This window comes from Cryptococcus neoformans, chromosome 9, assembly GCF_000149385.1.
Source record: "Cryptococcus neoformans var. neoformans B-3501A chromosome 9, whole genome shotgun sequence".
NCBI lineage: Eukaryota > Fungi > Basidiomycota > Tremellomycetes > Tremellales > Cryptococcaceae > Cryptococcus > Cryptococcus deneoformans.
The window spans coordinates 308,970-328,872 of NC_009185.1; the positions used below are offsets into that span (position 1 = coordinate 308,970).

Sequence of the window (19,903 nt, forward strand, 5' to 3'; positions counted from 1 at the left end):
AGGCGCGAAGCGTTCTCCTCTGAATCCGACACCGTGCCTAACAACAAACTCTCATGTCTTTGTGTCAATCGAGGATCATTTCTCAAATGTGGACTTGTACGTAGCCCGAATGAGTGTTCAGTTCCTATCGCAGTTTGATACTGACTGCAACAACGGTGATAGGTCTTGCAGGTGTTAAATTTAGGCCCAGCCACGCTGAACAAAAACAGCCGGTATGGAGCACCAACCACCGCTCAGAGGTCAAAAGCGACCGCCTCCTCCGTAGCCACCATCATGTACGCGTCCCCAATCGTGAGTGAGATGTTGGGAATTACGCCGAGAGACTTACACTGACCGATTTTAACTCATTGACCAGGTGCATTTTCTTCTGTCTGTGGCTCCGAAAATCGACAATGTCGATATATCCGAACATGACTCGGTGTATTATTTTGCGACTTTCTTTTTTCGGAATCTGGAGGATGTCGAACAGCAGGCCATCATAGACTTCTATGATGAGAAGGTCCACAGGATGGCCTCTCTGCCTGCTTGTTTTTCTCTCACTGACATGGATGGATATCGGGCATGCGGCCGACGACCAGAAAGGATCTTTGGGAGAAACAAAACGTCAAGCTCAAAATGTCGACGGCTTTTCATCCCCAAACAGACGATACCTCGGAACGCTCCAACAAGACGGTGGTGCAACCCTTACGCAGTTGAGTGAGGAGGCGAAGATAGGCAGCATGTGGCAAAATCTGTGGAAGTGGAGGTCGCGCCAGGGGAAGGGGGCCAATGGTGGCGAGTAATGTATGTATGAATATAATAAGATGGATATGATGTATGGAAAATGCCAGCTACGTACAAGGATCTTGATATTCTATATCTTCTTTATTATCTACAGTATCAAAAGGTACAAATAGCTACCAGTAGGTCTTTATATCCTCCACGATCAAAGTTTCTGTTTTCCAGGACCATATCTCCTCTTTAAATTATCTCAACTGACCATCCAAGGCGGACGATATACCATCAAGGAAGGGAAACAATTATCCGCCAGGACTCTCTTGTTTATCGGTCATCTTTGTATGTTTCAAGCCCGAACAGCCTTCAACCATGGATGATCTACTTCGGGATTTTCAGATGATACCTTCTTCGTATCGATGACTCTATCATCGGGAGGAAGGAAGTACCTGTCATTTGAACAGCAATGGAACGGTTCCTCAGACGTTTCTGATAAGAGCATGGGATGATGGTATAAGTAAAATTGACCGAATTCGAAGAAGTGGCTGACCTGTTGCGAGATAAACCGAACATATTGCAGGCCAGTTTCTTCATTCGTTCATTCTTGTTGATTCTGCGCGGATTTGCTGTTGTTGTTTGTTGACAACAAAATTTACGTAATCAATTAAAGGAACTTCGATCTTTAGCGGAGGAAGTTAGCGTTCTGCACTGCGTAACCGACGGACCATATTTGTTTTGCTTGAGGCCACATTCACGTTCATCTTTCTATTTACTGAGACTAGACAGCAAGGGCATTTCCGGGAAACATCAGCAGAACATTGTTTTTCCTGTCCTCAAAGCATCGCCTTCACGACGACAATGGAGGCGCCGACAGCTGACCCAATGGTGCATGCGGAGAAGGAGGCAGAACGGGCTGAGAATGAGCTCGTAGAAGTAGACACCCCTGATGTCGTACAAGAGGCTATTTCAAAGAACACAGAGACGGCTGAAGTCAGTGTTAACTCCACGATCACCCCAATGGAAGAAGTCACCGAACGGATGCAGGTCGACGCGGCAGTTGTTTCGGTCGAAGGGTCCGAAAGACCTTTAGAGCCCAGCATGGGCTCCGGAAAAGAACCTTTAGGAACCTTGGGAGAAGCTGTAGAGGATGGGGTGGAGAAAAATGATGTCGAAGATCCGGAAGGAGATGCTGAAGTTGAAGGTGAAGGAGAGGAAGATGGAGAGGAAGGATCTGGTAGTGAGGATGAAGATGAAGAGGAGGATGAAGAAGAAGAGGAAGATGAGAGTGATGGCGACGAAAGTGAGGATCTTGAAGGATCACCCGTAAGTTCTGTGCATCATACCGTCTGCTAGCCAGGTTCTCAAGCACCCCTACAGGAAATCATCGCCATTGATGGTCCAGACGGTTCACCCCATTTCACCCTCCACCCCGTCGTGAAAACCGAGCCTACATCGCCCGGTTCTATGCCCACCACCCTTCCAACCGAACCTATTGAAACCCTCCCCACAACAGACGGCGCCGAAAACGTTCTGGTCCCCAAAAAGAAAAAGCGAGCTCGTCTCCGTTCACCATCCGAGGACGAAGACCTCGCTCCTCCCCCGCCTCCTATGAAGACGATCCGACTGGAGAGACCACTGGTCCAAAATGGTGAGACCATGGAATGGAATATCCTAGATGATGCTAGGGCGAATGGGCTTTGCGTAGCGTGGGGAGTTGGAGTGGTAGATGATTTGCCTGGGACCATGACTCCTGGAGCGGCCGGAATGTCCGGGTTGACTGAGGAGGGTATGGAGATTGATGGTTCACCTGTGGCGGGATCATCGACTGGAGGGGTTTTGGGGATAGGATTCGCTGACGAGGATCCGGAAGAGATCGCGAGGAAGTTGGAGGAGAAATACGGGGATAAGAAGAAGACGAAGAAGGTACGATGCGAGACTATTGATTCATTTGACATATCTGACTGGAGCTGTAGAAGAAGAGGCCTACGGATTATGATTTGGAAGATCCTTTCATAGACGATTCCGAAATCATGATTGATGCTCCCACTCATTACGCCCGGCCGGCGAGGGAAGGCTTCTTTGTTCATTCCGGTCCACTCCAACTGATGAAAGAGTACGTGTTTTTTTTTTTTTTCTAACCCTCAGTCCAGTTTTACTCATGACTCTTTAATTAGATCTCCCCTGAAAAAGCGCAACGTCAGCAACAAACCTAAATCTAACCAAGCTAAAAGCAAAGGGGCACCCTCATCTCCTGAACCCAAAGCGCCTCGTACGTCGTTAGCTGCTTCACTCTTAGCTCGAATTCGTGCACGTGAAGGGTTGCGAGATCCATCATCCCACGAAGATATCCAGGACGGACCGATTTCTGTGACCCCAAACTTGGACACAGCTGGGGGAAATGATGGTGATGATAATAATGATGGTGGGTTTTCGATATCGACTATGGGGCGGCATGTCACTAACGAAGCCTTAGTGTTGTGGCAGTCACTTTTCCAGCGAGACTTGGAAAAGCAGCCTCCGGTTGATAGAGTCATGTTCAGAACTGCCTCTCGCCATGACAAAGTATGCTTATGATCGTCCCCCTTTTGCCATAATTTTAGCGTTTACTGACGGGTCTATTTAGTATCTTCCGCCTTACCCTGCTGTCCCTCAAGAAGTTGCTCGAGCCTTATTGGCCCTCCGTTTAGAGTCTCTCGAATGTATGCTAATTAACGATCTGCCACGTCTTACATTACCCGAGGCTGACAGATGATATAGATGATTGGGATCACGCCAACCGATCGAAGTTCCCAGAACACCTCAAGCCTTCCCTTAAGCGCGCTAGTACCATAGCGTACCAACACGACGTGTTTGATGTCTTCGACCATACATCGGAAGACAAGGGCTTTGCGATATGTCTGCAGAGTGTCTACCCTTACAATGTGTTCACTCTTCGAGTACGTTACAGATCTCGCCTCCTGGCTTGATGATTGGGCCTTGAATTTCCAGCGAAGGATGGCTGACAAATATACGTAGAAACTCGTGACAAAATTGATTTACGAAGGGTATCTCAAGTGGCTTCAAGATTGCGAGGATGAAGGCATCAGACAATTCAAAGAGGAGATCGACAAGGATAGTGCGATGTGGATTGAGAAATACGAGACTAGCAAACGGGACTGGGAAGTTGAAGTTGCAGCTTGGGGTAAGTATTTTTCATCTTTTGTGAGCTGTATGCCTCTTAACACAGGTCATTGACGTGCCGCAGACGAAAAACACCCTTTTGGTTCACATATCTCACCACCTCTTATTGACGTTACAGACCCATCAAGCAGTGCCCAACCTGCACCAAAACCCGAGGATATCCGTCCCCCTGAGCCCCAGAGACGATTTGTTTGGACTTCAGAGATGCGTGATATTTTTTGGCAGCTGATTGAGAACTTGCGTGTGACCACGGAATTGATCAAGAAGGGGGCGTACGTATAATGTTCACTTTGAAATTCAACCCATGGTTGGATCAGTGGAATGATAGCTAAATTGAACATTTGTAGAGACTGGCATGCCGCCGGAGCGAAGAACGGGAAAGAATGGACGGAACAGGGGTTGAAGAGCCGGTTGTACAAGAAGATCGTGGATATTTTCCCTGAGGGATACACGAACAACAACATCATATCACGTGAACGTACGTGTATTCATCAGACAGCTGTGGTGTTTGCCAAAAGAGGGATTGAGCTAACGACTTTTCTCATGCCTCTAGTGACCAAATTGAAGAAGAGGAAGGAGGAAGCACAGAAAAAGTCGGACGATACGAAAAAGCCAGGGGTCTCTAAAGAGGAGGAACCCGAGGGTGTCAAGTCGGAGAATGCTAGCAAGGATTAGAGAAGATTAATCCAATTGATCGGGGCGGTCGAACAGACGGACGATATGTAGTTGTACAACTAATGCATGTTCGATTACACTTAAGGTTCTGAAGATCATCACTCAAGACTGTCCTGACGACAACGTCCTGGAATTGTCTGAAGACGGTGCGTTTAGTCGACTGATCAACAACAGAGAGTGATGCTACCTCCGATACTGAAAAGATACAGCGGAATAATAAGGGATAATAATATACTGGTACATTAAAGAATTGTCGCGAGGGTTGAATAACTCCTGCAGGAATAAGTCAGCGCTGAATACATTGCAAGGACACAAAAGGGTTACCCACGATATAACAAGGACAAGAGCCTGAATAAGTGCCCACAGAAAGGGTACCCATCTACTCAACGATTAGTTGCACCCTAACATCAGGACATACAGACGCCACTCACGTCGACATGCTGAAACCTCCTGCTGAATAGATTGCTGCCAACGCAAACCCAACAATAGTACTGCTGATGATCGAGATTATCCCAGCAGCAACTGTCATTACAATCGGTAGTAGTATAACTGGCCAAAATGGAGGCTTTTTCCTTTTGGGCCTTTCGAACGGTCGATGACGTTTGAATAGGGGTGTGGAGAATGATGTCGCTGAAGCGCCTGTATTGGGGGAAGTGGTGCGATAGGGCGGTGTCTCGTTGCTTTTGGAATCATCTGACTTCGGCACTAGAGGTAGAGGATCAGGGGAGCGAAATACTGTCAGGGATAATAAGAGGGTGAAGGAGGCCATTAGGGCACAAATGAGGAAAAGCGAGCAGACGAGAAGTATAGTCCAGTATAATGTGAAGCGCCAAATAGCTGCAACGAATGTTAATCCAGATAGATCCACAAGAGATCTTGATAACGAACCTTCAGCTTCATATAAGAAGATTCCTCGCTGTTCCACAGTGGAGTCTAAAGTCGGGAGGTAGAGGGACGGCCACGGAGGTGTCGTGTACCCATCAGGGACTGATATGACCTGAAATTGTTTTCAACACCCTGTAACAATAGAGAAATCATCTGTAGTAACAACTCACACCTTTGCCTTGAGTAGGGTCCAATGCTGACGATAGACCGTTACCCATCTTGCTGTCGAAGTTGATATGTTCTGAACAGCAGATCCTCTACAGAAAACCTTTCTGATATATTTCGGCTATATTTGCTGGCTCATGATAATTGGAAGGCTGCAGAAATGAACCTCGGTCTCAGAGGGCGTATTGATATAATGTAATGTTGGATTGAGATGTTCTTGCGGGAAAGAAGGATGAGGAAAACATGACAGTATGTAATTAGGAATCAACAAGCAGATAAGTCATTAGCCTTTAGCATTCGGCCTAATCCGAATATAAATGCATCCCAAACGCCTTGCGGCGACTAAACACATTTGTAATTAGATTACAAATTGTAACGACTCGAAGTCGAGAGCGACTTCAAAAAAGTTGCATTTGTTTACAATTGCGTGACAACGACGTCGTTCTTCGTTTCTCGTCTTACCATACCTGAATCAAAAACGATAAAACAACATTCGCAAGAGCTCGAGGAACATCACCAACCTACCCTCACTACAATACGATCAGCCATCATGTCCGCAATCTCTCGCCCTATCACTTCCCGCTTATGGAACCACTATACCACCGCTCTGCGTGAACGACCACTGCGCACGAAAATGATTCAAAGTGGTGTTCTCTTCATAACGGCCGATATTGTGGCACAGCTAGGTATTGAAGGAAGGAGTTTAAGGAGAGCGATCTCGGGGGAGGAGGGCGATGAGGTATATGAAGTAGGTCAGGATGATAACATATTTGGTTCGGGCCACTAACGATCGAGTTTAGCCTTTAAGAACGGCCAGGCTGGTTTCCTGTAAATTCCTTTCAAGTAACCATGTAATTGAGTACTGATGCTGACTTTATCAGATGGGACCATTATCTTCGCCCCTCTTGCTCATATGTGGCTCAGCACACTAGAAAAAATCAGTCTTTCCAGTCGCTGGACGAGTGAGTGCCTTATCTGCCTTCCTCGAGGAGCGCGGTTCACCTATCTTCTTTTAAGCCCTTGCTTCCAGATTAGTATTGGATATGACTGTGTGGAGTCCCTGTGTTACTTTCATGTTTCCAACTTCGCTTGGTCTCTTAGAAGGGAAGAGCATTAAGGAGGTCCGTCATAAAGTAGCCATGGTATGTTTCCCACAAGCTGTTCTTCACTTGCAATGTCTTACATTACCTTTCTACAGGGCTGGTTCCCAACGTGGCAGAAGGCCGTATGTGTCTTTGGTCCTACCCAGATTCTCAATTTTACCCTTGTTCCAGCCCAACATCGTCTTCTATTCGTCCAGTCTGTCGGCATGTGCTGGAACATCTTCCTTTCATGGCAAAACAATAGAAACAACAAGGTCCTCGCTGCCGCCACGTTGAAACTTGCTGTAGCTCGTGTTCATGTGTCGGAAATTGAGAGCGAAGAAAATCCGGAAGAGAATGAAGTCGAACAAGCGGAGAAAGAGTTGGAGAAAGCGCAAGCGGCCGTCAAAAGAGCCGAGGAGAAGAAGGAAAGGATGCGAAAGGAAGGTGGGGAGGCGGGTGTTGGTGTCAGAATGGGATGGTCATAGGCGGCTTGCGCGTCTTTGCTCCCTTCAGCGTTTCTTAATCTTCGCTGGCTGTATTGGTAGAACTTTAGATGTCTCTAGATCTCTGTAGATCATAGACCATATCACGTGCTTGTTGTAGCTATCGCAAATTATAGAATGCTACAGTATATGACCATCAAAACGTTCTTTGTTGCCCATTATCATACTCATCCAGTATCACCTCCACGTCGTTTTATGCCCCTGTAATGGGAACGGCGATATAACCGGAGGATATGGGCCCATTACACTAGGTCTCCGCTCGGTATTCGGCGGAATGAGCTGATCGTGATCGCTCTTCGGTCTCTCACTGGCAGATGACGGTGGCATAAGCGTTGCATTCTTGCCCTTGGCTTCGTTTTCCTTTACGACATCCGCCAAATATGTGATTTTGCTCGCGCGACGTTCTGAACTGAACTGTTTAGTTGTCATCGGACTTACTTGGATTGTCAAGGAAGGATCAAGAAATGGGTGAAGGTGCCCAGGAGCAGAAGCAGATGGAACGGTTAAGGAAGAAGCTGAAACCATAGCCAATTGTGGGAGAATGTCAATTTGGGGAGGCTCGGATCGAGGAGCCTTGATGACCGCTGCTTTAACCGTAGTAGCCTTGGAATGGAATCCCTTCCAGGACTCGAACAGGCCAGGCGTTGGACTCAACTCGTACTGATCCTTAGACGTTGTGGAGTTATCCGGACTAATCTTTTCTGTCTCCGGGGATGTCGTCAGAGGTGCCGGCTTCATAGCTAACATAGAGAGGGAAGTTGTATGTCCGACAGGGGGAGTCGTAGTGAGACTTTGCGATCCACCCATTTTCCTCGGTAGAGTGGCAGATACAAGCTTGAGGGAGTCGGGTCGTTTTCGTTTTTGAGGATCCTTCTTGTGGGAGCAAGGGGGAGCTTGGATGGTAGGTAGCTGAGGTATTGGGAAAGCGATGGATCCACGAGAAACTGTAGCATTGGCATTCAGCTCCCCAGCGCTGATTGGATGAGCAGATGGCCACTCATGGTAGGTATTTCTTTTGTCAGGTCGATTGCTTTTGAATGAAGGTCGACGGGAAATCGATGGCCGACCGTCAGTAGATGACGCCATCCTGACTGGTAACCCCGATGGATCGATTGCAGGGTTGATTTGTATTAGTTCCTCTTCCCCTCCAGCACTAATTTTTCTCAAGGACAACCTATCACCCTCCCTCCTATCCGACAGTCCCCCAGATAACACAGACGGTCGTCGATCTCCAACAGCGATGACACCTTCAGCGATTGAGTTTGCCTCTACACCTTGACACCCTTGCAAATTGGGATTCAAAATAGAAGCATGTGATGCATGACGTCCGCCGCCAAAGGGCAAAGCTTCGGAAGAGGCCTTTGCTGGTTCCAAGGTTTTGGTTGACAGTGTGGATGTGACAGAGTGTACCCGGGTAATCACGTCTGGAAGATAGGGATTGTGGCTGAGCTTCCTTACATTGATAATCCTGTCCAAAAAGCGGATTTGAGATATGTTTCCTCGTTCATCAGCGCCCCCCAATTGGATATTAGCATTACTCAAAGAGGAGGAACCCTCATTGTCAACGCTGACCACAAGGCCATTTTCCTGATCAAGTTGTTGATGATGTCTGTAGCAAAGATGACAATGGGGCAGAACATATTGATGAGCTGGAGAGTCGCACATCCCGTCTTCGGGTCTGAAAACTCGTCTCCAATACGGTGACAAATAACGGCGATAGAGAAATACAGCGTTGAACAAAAGAGAGAAGAACAAGACAGCGGATATGACCACGACTTATGTGTTTTAGTCAGCATCGGGCTCGTCCCGGGGTTGTGCCACTTACGAGATATCTTGACAGCATCCGGGAGACTCATCTGAACCTAAGGATGACAGGATGGAATATTAAAAAAGATGATGGTTAAGCTGGTATCGAAGTGGGTACCCCGTGCTTCGTTTCGATGTTATTAGGAAGTCCTGAACAGCTTTACCAACCAGTGTAATTACCTCGTGTCCTGTGTATAGGTCATCTGAGTGCTTCCAGTCATTTCTGATACTTTGAAACAATACATGAGATTAGAAAACTGAAAGGATGGTTTCAACGGAGCGAGTGAGTACAGGGGTAACAAAACCATTGGTAGTGGAGTTAGGTGCGTGAGAGAAAGGGTCGGTCGCTAATCTGTCTTGTTCAGGCCATTGCGCAGAATATTGCGTAGTCACAGAATGTATGACACTGGGGTTTTTAATTCGTTGAATGTATGGAGAAAAAAATCTCGTGTGATATGCGTAAGAGATGTGGAGAATTAGTAGTGATACTGCAGAAGTAGAAAAAATCAGCGAGTCGTCTATTATACTATGTTGTTGCTCAAACAAAGAAGCAAAAAGAATGAAGTCGACAGGGATTGAACCTGCGACCGGCGGATGCTTCCAGTAATTGGAATCCGATATTCTACCACTGAACTACGACTCCATTTGTTAAAGGCAAGGCTAACATGTCTTCATGACTGATTGCTCCACGTTCGCTGCTCCCACGGTGTTTCTCAAAATGTCTGTCGGTCACTCGCTTGCTTGCCAGCCACTATTGGTCGTTCGAGGAGATGTCTTTACTCTTTTGACACTGGACAACTTTTCATCAAATACGCGCTTCTAACTTTTACTTTCTCATACCCCGACTTTCTTTCCTCTGTAGACAGGACTATCAGCCAACATGCCTCCTCCTCCTCAGCATTCCACCGGCGGCTCCACTCTTGACAAGAGTTCGTTACAATTCCCTCTCTTTGTGGAAGTGATCATAAACTGATATGCTGGCTGTTAATAGTTAAGATGGGTGCCATAATGGGAAGTACGTTTTGGGACATCATCTAGGATGCTGAAAATAGATAATTGATGGTTTAAATAGGCTGTGTTGGTTTGACCATTGGATTCATCTTTGGCTCTTTCTCCATCATGCGGTAAGTCATTTTCTCTGAACCAAAACCAATAGTCAAAGGCTTCGCCGGAACTGATTTTGATCCTATTAGTGCCGGGCCCGGTCCCCGAGGTGTTGTCGCTACCCTTTCTCAGTATATGCTCTCATCTGCCGCCACTTTCGGTTTCTTCATGTCCGTCGGCTCTGTACGTCTTGTTCATTTGTGCTTATTCTACAGGCATCTGACCATTCGGACAATGCAGGTGATCCGAACGGAATCCGAACACAAATATATTCTTCCTCCTATGACCAACAGAGCAGCGAGCGAGCCTTGGCGAATGGCTTGGAAGCGAGCCGAGGAGAGACGGCGAGCAGAGGCGTCCCAGTAAGGGACTCTTTTTGTTCTCTAGGGGTTTCGCAGAGTTACGGAGCTGCAGGAGAATAAAGTAGGATACTTGGTGGCTTGGGCGAATGCTTGCGGCAAGATGGCTCCACAGCACAATAATAACTTTGCCGGTACACTTTTTCGCTTCTATGAACAGTGACTAGGTGCATATGCATATTTTCCCTTCTCATCTCTTTACAAAACTATATCGGGTGCTTCTTTTGATAGTCTTTCAAAACTACTACAACTCTGCAACCAACGTCTTCAAAGGCTCCACTGGCACAGCGGCTTTGGAGGGAACAAGTCTAGCCTTGAATTCTTGAATATCTTCAATCCAGACATTCCCAGGCCGCAGCTTGACATCTTCCGGTCCAGGTCCAGCACCTGCCTCGGCGCCGGGACCGGCTTCCTGGCCCTTTAATTCGGCGACCACATCCTTAAGCTGAGCCTTGACGTCATCCGCGACATTGGCAGCGGCGTCGATAGTAGAGTTGGCAAACTCCTTGACCTGTTCAAGGGTAGGGTTGTTTGATAACAGCTTTTGGATAGCAGCGGGGTCAACAGCGATACCAGCCTCGGTGAAACTCTTCACAAGAGGAGCGGCGGACGCCAAATCGAACTTGATGCCCCTATACTGAGACTTGAGGTGTACAGAAAGCTTGGCACGGGTAGGTGATGAAGTGTGGATGTAAGTCATGAGGACGTTGAGAATGTCTTGCTTGGTGGTCTTCCGTAACTCGGCAACATCGTTCTCACCTGATATATTCATTAGCACTACAGTTGGACACGATAAAGCCGAATGGACCTACGCCTTGCGAATTCAAAGTACCTGTCCTGAATCCTACCCCAGAACCTCTTCGTCTCTTCACCCAAATTCTTTGGCTTTTCCTCCTTCTTAGCGATCAAACTCTGTTTGTGTTTCTCAAACTCTTCCTCGGACATCTCCTCAATAGTCTCCTTCAAGCCATCCAAGAACGCCTCAATCCGTGTCTCGACGTACACCGGATCCTTCTCTGACTGCACCAACACTGTATAACCCATTGTCCCAGTAGACTGACTCGCATGACCGCTGACAATGTATCCCAACTGCTGCTTAGTTCGGAGGATATCAAAGCAGGGCTCGGCAGCAATTTGTGAGAAGAGGGAGAGATGATTACGGAGAGTAATATCAGAGGGGTCGCCGACGTGAATTTCGTAGATGACTGAGCCATTCACTTCGGACTTGTTGGGCACAGAAATTTGCCAAACGTACTCAGAAGCTACAAAAAAAATCAATGGACAGATCCACAGGTGCCTTCTAGTGTAGAACTTACATGAAGGAAGAACAAGAGATCGCGGCGCCTTGAGCTCAGTAGGAGTAAGTTCACGGGGCTTCAAGACTCTCTCCAGCATATCCTGAATCTCCTTGGCTCCTTCAGGAGAGGTGTTCCCGTGGATAAGAGTTTCGATATGAAGTCGCGTGAGAAGTTCCTTTCCAAAGGCCTGGACATCGGCCGCAGTGATATCTGTTTCGCAAGTCAGTGGCCGCAACCGCCTTCTCCATGACCCAAAAACCAAAACCCACACTCAAGCTCCTTCAACTTTTCTTCTTGGGTCCAGGCAATCTCCTGAGTAGCATAAGAATTGTAGAATCGTCCAATCTTCCAAGGGTCACTCATGCCAAAGTTCTTCCAGTGCAACCTAGTCTAATCACCCACCGACCAGAATCAGTTTCTCTGAACTTATCACACAAACTTAAGACGAGATCGTGGCAAAACACTCACCGCCTCGGCAACTTCCTGAAACCTCGCTTCATCAACCTTGTAGTTAACAAATTTTTCCAACATCTTTTCCGTCAACACTGCAAGTTTATCGCTGAACCCTCCAGCAGAGATTTGGATCCAATGACTTGTATTCCAGAGGTTGAAATTGAGTTCGGCGAGATCGGCATCGTAGACATCTTCGGTAATAGAGTCGGAAAAGAGGTCGCAGAACAAGCGTGAGAGGACAGCGTTTCGGGGAGTGACGTTAAGAATAGGACTGCTTGGCATGTCAGTGTCAAAAAAATTGATAGAGGGCACTCGGCCGTCCAGATACTTACGAGTGAAGCATGACATCCAAATTAGCCTTGGGTAGCCAGAATCGGTCGTCTCGTTTATACCACAATCGAGATAAAGAAGTATCTCTCAAGATGACTGGTCGCTTGGCAGGCTAAGGATGTCCAGATAAATGAGACCTCTGTGACGGATAATGAGAGGGCATCGACTTACCTCCTGAACGTCGAATTTCTGAACATCAAGTTTCTCGGGAATGAACAAGTTCGGGCCAGGGAGCTGCAAGTCTGCTATAGGAGCGCCGCTCATCGCCTAATTGTTCGTAAGCATTGGTACTGAACAGAGTGTGCGCATGTCAAAAATGATTAAATACTTACTTCCTTCAAGAACTCCTCATCAAATTTGACCCTCTTATATTCTGTCCCATAGATGGGTTCCTTGTTCTCGTATTCACCGCTAACATTCTTAGGCAAAACCTTACTAGTCACACCGATATCCGCCCTTCTAGGATCCAACAACTGCAAAGCCCATTCCAGCTCTTGCTGATTGTACTCCTCCACGAGCCATTTGCTGCTTACAATCTTCTCTCGAGGGACGGGGGACTGAAGCCAGGAGGAAAGGTTGGTGCAATAGGAAGAGGTGCGGCCGCGTTCGGCAAAGCGGAATGAGATGTCGGCAATAGCCTTGATCTCGTTGAAGGCATCGACTGAGGGAGGCTGGGAGCGGAGAAGGGAGATGTATTTGAAGACGGTGAGAGCGACGTCTTGGTAATGCTCAAGACCGTCAGGAGTCAAGTCGACAGAAATCTTGAAGAGTGAGAAACCAGCCGCATCGTGGTAGTTGCCTGCAGAAAGGGAGTTGACCCATCCTTTTTTCTTCAAGTACGAGAGAATAGAGCCTCGGCCTTCATGACCAAGGAAATGGGAGATGAAATGGGTGGGTCTAGTCTTGTAGAGGTGATCCATGTCGGGGAAGGGGAACATGAGCTCCAAAGCCCTCATATCCCTCACAGGCTTGGTGAAAGTGAAATACCCAAGCTGCTCTTTTCCATATGGACTCTCATCAAACACAACCCTCACGCCATCCCTGCCGACTTCCGGCTTCCCTTCCGTCCTCACAGGAACATTTTCAAACTTTTCTCTCACCCACTTTTCGAGGGTATCCACGTCTTCCTTGCCTGCAACGGCCAATTTCATTCGCCTCGCGCAGTACTCCTTTTCCCACCATTCGATCAGCTGGCGACGAGGGTCACGACCCGCTTCTTTGGGTATGGACCAGAGAGACTCGTAGTTACCAGTACCGAATTTACCGTAAGGATGGCCGGGCTTGGAGAGATGCTTTTCGAGTTGGTAGAAACGCCAAACATCATTTTGGAGGTTCTTCTTGTGCTCCGAGTCGACAGCCTTGATCTCCCTTTCTGTACAGTCCTGCTTCCTGTCAGGCTTAACATTCTTTACACCTGAAAGACTTCTTACCTCGTTGAATAAAGGTTCAGAGAAGAATCCCGAGAACCTGTCTAGTGCACCCTCGAGCGCATCAGGACTGACATCAAAATAATAGTTGGTAGATGTCATTGCTGTCCAGGCGTTGGAGTGGCCGTTATGAGATGAAAGGTACTGCTGATAGGCGTTCTCTGAAGGATGTGTTTTTGTGCCCATGAAGAGCAAGTGTTCGCTATTGAAACGCTTGAGCACTACTTTCGCTTTGTCCATGGAAACCTCTGACTCACCAAAAGTGAGCACAACCAGGCAGATCATCTGGATCGCTCAAATGGCCAACACCGACATCCATACTAGCCGCAGCCTTGTCCGCCTTGGGATCACTCACAACCACCACCTCGAGGCCATTGGACAAGGTAAAGTACTTGTGTTTCCTATCTTCAGTCGGGGGAAGAATAAGATCAACAGGACCGTTGGCTTTGGGAATGGGTGGGCAAGGCGGGTAAGGTGATTCCATGATTGGTTCTATAGGAAGTTTGATAGGAGGTATTTGCCTGCCGACGGAGATGGAAAAGTATGAGTTAGTAACCGATCTTCCATGATAAAGAAGTAATTACAGTACGAACCTAGACACAGGAGTCGCAAAGCTTCTTTTGAAAAGGGATTGAGCCGTGTTTGAAAGACGGTGAGATTGAAAGGATTGTGTTTTGGTTGTGGGTTTGACGAGTGAAGTGGTAGTGAGATGGCGGCCTGGTACGAGAGTAAATGAGCGTGAGCGGGGGGTGACGAGTCGGTGGAGAGAGCGGTGTGTTCTTGTGAGGTGTGTGGATGCACCTGTGGAGGAAGCGAATGACCGGAGCATGTATAGAAAGCAAAGAGGGATCTTTCTTGCTTTTGTCGTGGGATGTTGCTCGCTCGTACTGGCGGAGAAAGAACAATGAGCACAACGAAATATCTTAAAGTTTCATGTTCCGCCGCTGACGAATCTTCTTTTACTCAATCGGTCTCTCCATCGTCTTCTATATTTATCTCACCTTCTATGTATGGATCGCTAGCATACATAATACAGCTGACTTCAGTATCTCGATTCAAACTGACTCATGCATCAGTCTCTGAACAAGATACAGCACGATCACCAGCACCTTCGAGTCCTCACTTTTTCTGCCAGCCGAAAGAACACCGTTAACGCAAGATACATGGCAGTTATATAATATGATACATCTTTAGATTATTATATACATATAAACAGCCCTTAAAAGCTAAGATGTTGGCCCTCCGAAATGCCGTCCCGCCCATTCCAGCCCCTCCTTCCGACCAAATGTCTCTTCATCACTCGAGCCCTCATTATCCCCTTCCATGGACTCCACATTTTCCCAGCTAGAATTCTTGTACCTCTCTTGCCGCATAGCTTGCATCACTGCCATAGCATACCCTCTGCCAAATTGTTTAAGTGCTTGAACAAGCGTGTCAATGTCGAGTTCTAATGCGGCGGCACCTGTTGTTGATAAAGAGTCAGTTGTCTGCCGAGCAAAGGTTATGCGAGGAAGAAAAAGAGATCGGGAAACTTGCCTAGCTTATCACCGGAAGACTCGCGCCGCTTCATCTCTCTGATCAAAACTTTCGACATGAAACTCCAACTACGGTTCCTCAGTCAGCTCTTTCCCCTTCAAACATTTGCTTCCCGTTGCAAACAGATTACCCACATCATAGCTGTGAACACGTCTAAATCTGAATGTGCGGCTTGCTGCGCAAGATACCTCACTGTCACGGTTAGTCGCTTGGCAATATTTACTGCTGTCGTATTCTCAGCACCAAACACATAGACATCTTCGATGAACATCCATGCACAACCCAGGACCAGATGCTATTTTTACCGTTCATCATTCCTATCAGCTTCTTGCACAGCCGTACAAGCGAGAGAGAAAATACATACGAGCGAGATGATATCCTTTCTCGCACCATTAAAATGCCACGCCTGCACTTTCCCATCCCATTCCAACCAATTCGTCCGCCAATCCTCTGGTAAATCCTCTTCAATAAGTAGTAAAGCCTCGCGAACTTCATTATATGCTTTCGGATTCCTCACTTTTGCTGTCCTCGTCCAGCCTTTATTCTTCCTGAAATCCCCTGCTGTGTCGGTATGATTTGATCCTGAGGAAAAGGTAGGTCCGCTCCCAGACGGAGAAGGGAGGTATTCATACATCTCATCAGGTCTCTTGGGCACGAAGAACGTTGATCCAGAAGATTCAGATCTGTGCCTTTCAATATTTTTATCCCATCCCGGTTCGGGAGGCAGGTACATCAATTTGGAAGCTCGCTCCAAAAGGGTTAATGCTCGTAAACGGATTTTAACCAGGTCTGCATAGTCGTAGCGTAGTGGTCGGGAACGAGGAGGAGATGGAGCGTAAATGGAAGAGATGGAGATATTATCGGCCTCTGTCACTAATCCGAGTTCGTATTCGTGTAGCGGCCTAGGGAAAGGCGTTATAATCGCATCGTCCGGTATCGCCGGCACCCATTGTGTGGATATTGATCCACATCGGTCTACCACAAAGATCGACCAGAAAGCCCATATCCGTTCTCCATGCTCTACTGCATCCACAGGTGGTGGTAGGATATATGACCGACGTCTCATCAGTCCCCCGAAATCAGCAGTCATCTCATGTGCTTCGTTATTATACGATTTCCAAACGGACGATTGTATCTGGTGCAGACCGCAGGCAATCGCCAGTCTCGCAGCTTGGCCAGACATCATCCACGCTTCATGGTACCGCGCTATACTGTATTTGTATACGGCAAGGATGGAGCTCGCTCGGATCGCATCCAAGAGCTTATCTACTTGGGCGATGGCGAGCTCGAGTTGACGGCATGCGATGGAGTGGAAATGGGGTTCGAGGTTGCGGATGGGTTGAGAGGTGGATATGCGAGAGGCCATGGTATACATAGAGTAAAGAAGACAATTGTGTGGACGTTTTGAGAGCGGAAGGGAAAGGCTAAGAAATGTTAGGCATTGGTCAAATTTGAAACGGGTAGACCTACCTAGCCATGAACCGAGGGACATGGAACTCTTGACCAAATAATCTCATACCAGAAAAGAACATATTCAAACTGATATTATTAGCGAACCGCAACCCCGCAACATGGATACAAACTGACAGATGATCCCTTGCGACCTTTGGTAAATCATTAGCATCAAACCAACCCCCAACAAGCTGCATATTCTCCTGCCCCCCTTCGAAATCCGACCCTTGTACTATCCCCGTCGCCCACTGCTCCGCGTTAGACGCAGCAGCGGCTTTGAGAAGGGCAGCCATATCCTCATGCACGTTTGCGTTCGCCGATGCTAATTCCGCAACGACCGAGGGATTTTCAGGTAGAGCCTCTGAAACGACAGACGTGCAAAAATTGTTATTGAGGAAAGGAAGTTTGGGCAGAGAAGTGTACGATTGTGGCATGCGTTCAGTAGCAGTGGAAGAGGGGAAGGGTTGAGCAGTGTGTGGATTAATATTGGCATGGGCAGGGTTGAGGTAAGATGGAGAGGCCAGCGGCGCTGGAGACTGGCCGAAGGCCGTGGGTAATTGTTGTTGTTCCTGTTGCGGTACGGGTTCGGCTAGACCAGTAGAAGTTTGAAAGGAGTTGATCATGTTCATGAATGTGGGATCGAGGGTAGAAAAATCGAAAGCTTGTTCTGCTTGAGGTTGAGGCTGGGACATTATCGAGCCCATGCTTCCAAAGATGGATCCTCCGAAACTGGGAAACAAATTGGAATCGTCGCCAGCCGGCGGTATAGCAGGATATTTGCCTCCAAACAAGTTGACGTCAATTGTCTCATTGTTCAATAATGAGTAAGAGGTCGACGTGGATGTTTGCTGGGGTAAAGCTGTGGCTTCTGAGGGAGTGTAGCCTGAAGACTGATGCGGCAGAGGCGGCGTAGATCCGCTCGCCTGTAGTCCTGATCCGGATGGTGCCCCATCACCCTTCATTGCACCATTCTTCAGTAAGCCCTCCAGCTGAGCGACCTTTTCCTCAAGTTGCTGTACTCTGCTTGTGGGTTTCCTGACATCGTAAACACATTCGCGGCCGATTTTTGCACAGTGAGTGCAGGTGGGCTTTGTGGCTGAGCAACGAATTCTGCGCTTCCTGCAGTAGAGGCAGGCATCTCCCCGCTTGAGTGGCGGAGGATGTAACTGAGCGTCCTCTTTGGGCATAGCTGCGCGCCGGGAGCTGTGGGTCAACAAGCTGTGAGCGTACGAAATACTGTACTCAGTAATGTGCAGCGGGCGCGAACCGGCGATCATCATTCATCAGGAACAGACAGGTTCCCCCCCAAGTATAGTAGGTTTGGTTCCGTCGGCCCGAGACGGGACTCTTCTCTATCATCTGTCGCAGTTCCAGCTCCACATCACCGCCTCTACACATATCCACAATGGCAGAAAACTACCAGAAGAAGGAGCTCCTTGCTCTCATGAATACCGGCGGCAACAAAGTCTGTGTAGACTGCAACGCCCCCTCCCCTCAATGGGCATCCGTTAGCTACGGCATCTTCATCTGTCTCGAATGCTCAGGCGTGCACAGAGGATTCGGTGTACACATCTCCTTCGTCAGGAGTATCACCATGGACAAATGGTCAGACGAGCAGCTGAACAAGATGAAGGTGTGTGCCCTGGGCTTGGCCTTTTGGGAATCGTTGGCTGACTATGAGCAGACGGGAGGTAACGAAAAGTTCAAGGATTTTATGGAAAACTATGGCCCTGAAGGTGGATATACCAAGGGTATGGGCATGCAAGAAAAGTACAATTCCTGGGCTGCTGCACAATACCGTGAAAAGGTCAGCAATTTCTTCATTCTCTTGGCCGTATCGAGGCTCATTCACCTTGTAGCTCACCGCTGAATGTGCCGGCCAACCATGGTCAGCCTCTTCTCCTCCCGCCAACTTTGGCCTCCCCTCTCGCCCAGCGTCCTCTCAAACCACTCGTAAATCCAGAGCTGCAGGCGGTATCACCGGCTCTTCCCTCAACCCTTCTCGAACCAACAGCCCTTCCATCCCACAAGGATCCGACGATCTCTATGGCCAGAAATCTGCCAATGAAGCGTTCTTCGAACGAATGGGCAACGCCAATGCCACTCGCCCCGATCATCTTCCTCCTTCTCAAGGTGGAAAGTACAGCGGCTTCGGATCGACCCTTGAGCCAGACGTGGCCTCTTCTCACCCTTCCTACTCTCTCAGCAGTCACGCCGCCCCTACTCTCGATGAGTTCCAACGCAACCCTCTCGGTGCGCTCACCAAGGGATGGGGCCTCTTCTCCTCTGCTATCGTCTCTGCCGGTAGGGAGATCAACAACGCTGTTGTCCAACCGGGTCTGGACCGCGCCCAAGCACTTGCAGCAGGTGAGAACTCTGAAGAATGGAAACGATATGTCAATCAAGCCTCGGCACAGGCGAAAGATGCCGGTGGATGGTTGGGTCAGCGGGCACACGAAGGCTGGGAGGGTCTTAATGATGTAGCCAAAACGAAAGGAGGGGTAGATTTGAATGAAAGTTTCGGCAAGTTGGGTTTGGGCAAGAGTAGTATTCCCGGTTCAAGGGGTTACGGTCAAGCGGGCGCATTGGATAGAGCAGAGGATGGATTGCTCAGTCCGCATGGTGCTGGGAATGACGACGAGGAGGACTTTTTCGAGTCTTGGGGTGCCACGCCCACTGCTTCTACCACGAGTGCAACTACTGGTGCAAAATCCATAGCGGACAAGGGCAAGAAGAAGGATGACGAGAAGAATGAGTAATGGAACAATGATTAAAGCTTGGATTTTTGAGTGGGTTTCTTTGACCATTAAAGGAGGGCATTTTGGCGATTTGTGGCATTGATAGATTTGTACATTTCTATACTCTACAAATGATACCCTTATACACATCGGACATCAGATTTCCCTTGTTTACAATTGTCCATCCTCTAAA

General features: G+C 48.1%; 8 protein-coding genes and 1 non-coding gene across 9 annotated transcripts in view; 4 read left to right on the forward strand and 5 right to left on the reverse strand.

The window, feature by feature from the left end:
- Positions 1–1,572: 1,572 nt before the first annotated feature.
- CNBI1080 (hypothetical protein) lies at positions 1,573–4,569 on the forward strand (the record flags this gene model as incomplete). The annotated part of the gene is made up of 9 exons (XM_768401.1): positions 1,573–2,037; positions 2,092–2,637; positions 2,688–2,827; positions 2,889–3,276; positions 3,338–3,413; positions 3,472–3,650; positions 3,730–3,895; positions 3,959–4,166; positions 4,242–4,569. 9 exons carry the CDS (start codon positions 1,573–1,575, stop codon positions 4,567–4,569), a joined length of 2,496 nt encoding a protein of 831 aa, XP_773494.1.
- Positions 4,570–4,811: 242 nt separating this feature from the next.
- Positions 4,812–5,672, reverse strand: CNBI1090 (hypothetical protein; the record flags this gene model as incomplete). Its single annotated transcript, XM_768402.1, has 5 exons — positions 4,812–4,842; positions 4,898–4,948; positions 5,001–5,406; positions 5,458–5,566; positions 5,625–5,672. The coding sequence occupies 5 exons, from the start codon at positions 5,670–5,672 to the stop codon at positions 4,812–4,814; spliced, it is 645 nt and encodes a 214-aa protein (XP_773495.1).
- Positions 5,673–6,169: 497 nt separating this feature from the next.
- On the forward strand, positions 6,170–7,189 carry CNBI1100 (hypothetical protein; the record flags this gene model as incomplete). Its single annotated transcript, XM_768403.1, has 5 exons — positions 6,170–6,367; positions 6,420–6,447; positions 6,501–6,581; positions 6,637–6,761; positions 6,818–7,189. The coding sequence occupies 5 exons, from the start codon at positions 6,170–6,172 to the stop codon at positions 7,187–7,189; spliced, it is 804 nt and encodes a 267-aa protein (XP_773496.1).
- A 2,384-nt stretch (positions 7,190–9,573) lies between these two features.
- CNBIt070 lies at positions 9,574–9,656 on the reverse strand. Its single transcript is given in 2 exon segments — positions 9,574–9,610; positions 9,620–9,656. It is a non-coding gene; the product is annotated as a tRNA-Trp (tRNA).
- Positions 9,657–9,893: 237 nt separating this feature from the next.
- CNBI1110 (hypothetical protein) lies at positions 9,894–10,483 on the forward strand (the record flags this gene model as incomplete). Its single annotated transcript, XM_768404.1, has 5 exons — positions 9,894–9,942; positions 10,005–10,028; positions 10,086–10,137; positions 10,207–10,300; positions 10,358–10,483. 5 exons carry the CDS (start codon positions 9,894–9,896, stop codon positions 10,481–10,483), a joined length of 345 nt encoding a protein of 114 aa, XP_773497.1.
- A 237-nt stretch (positions 10,484–10,720) lies between these two features.
- On the reverse strand, positions 10,721–14,813 carry CNBI1120 (hypothetical protein; the record flags this gene model as incomplete). Its single annotated transcript, XM_768405.1, has 11 exons — positions 10,721–11,235; positions 11,289–11,738; positions 11,793–11,984; positions 12,044–12,164; positions 12,243–12,498; positions 12,560–12,669; positions 12,729–12,824; positions 12,890–13,939; positions 13,988–14,186; positions 14,242–14,505; positions 14,578–14,813. 11 exons carry the CDS (start codon positions 14,811–14,813, stop codon positions 10,721–10,723), a joined length of 3,489 nt encoding a protein of 1,162 aa, XP_773498.1.
- Positions 14,814–15,210: 397 nt separating this feature from the next.
- CNBI1130 (hypothetical protein) lies at positions 15,211–18,159 on the reverse strand (the record flags this gene model as incomplete). Its single annotated transcript, XM_768406.1, has 5 exons — positions 15,211–15,446; positions 15,521–15,588; positions 15,655–15,815; positions 15,885–16,944; positions 16,991–18,159. 5 exons carry the CDS (start codon positions 18,157–18,159, stop codon positions 15,211–15,213), a joined length of 2,694 nt encoding a protein of 897 aa, XP_773499.1.
- Positions 18,160–18,377: 218 nt separating this feature from the next.
- Positions 18,378–19,731, forward strand: CNBI1140 (hypothetical protein; the record flags this gene model as incomplete). The annotated part of the gene is made up of 3 exons (XM_768407.1): positions 18,378–18,605; positions 18,657–18,779; positions 18,832–19,731. The coding sequence occupies 3 exons, from the start codon at positions 18,378–18,380 to the stop codon at positions 19,729–19,731; spliced, it is 1,251 nt and encodes a 416-aa protein (XP_773500.1).
- A 150-nt stretch (positions 19,732–19,881) lies between these two features.
- Positions 19,882–19,903, reverse strand: part of CNBI1150 (hypothetical protein) — a gene marked incomplete at both ends in the record, with an annotated part of 1,581 nt that continues 1,559 nt past the window's right edge. The window contains one exon of the mRNA XM_768408.1: positions 19,882–19,903. This exon is cut by the window's right edge and continues 336 nt beyond it. Coding sequence (XP_773501.1) covers positions 19,882–19,903 — 22 coding nt within the window.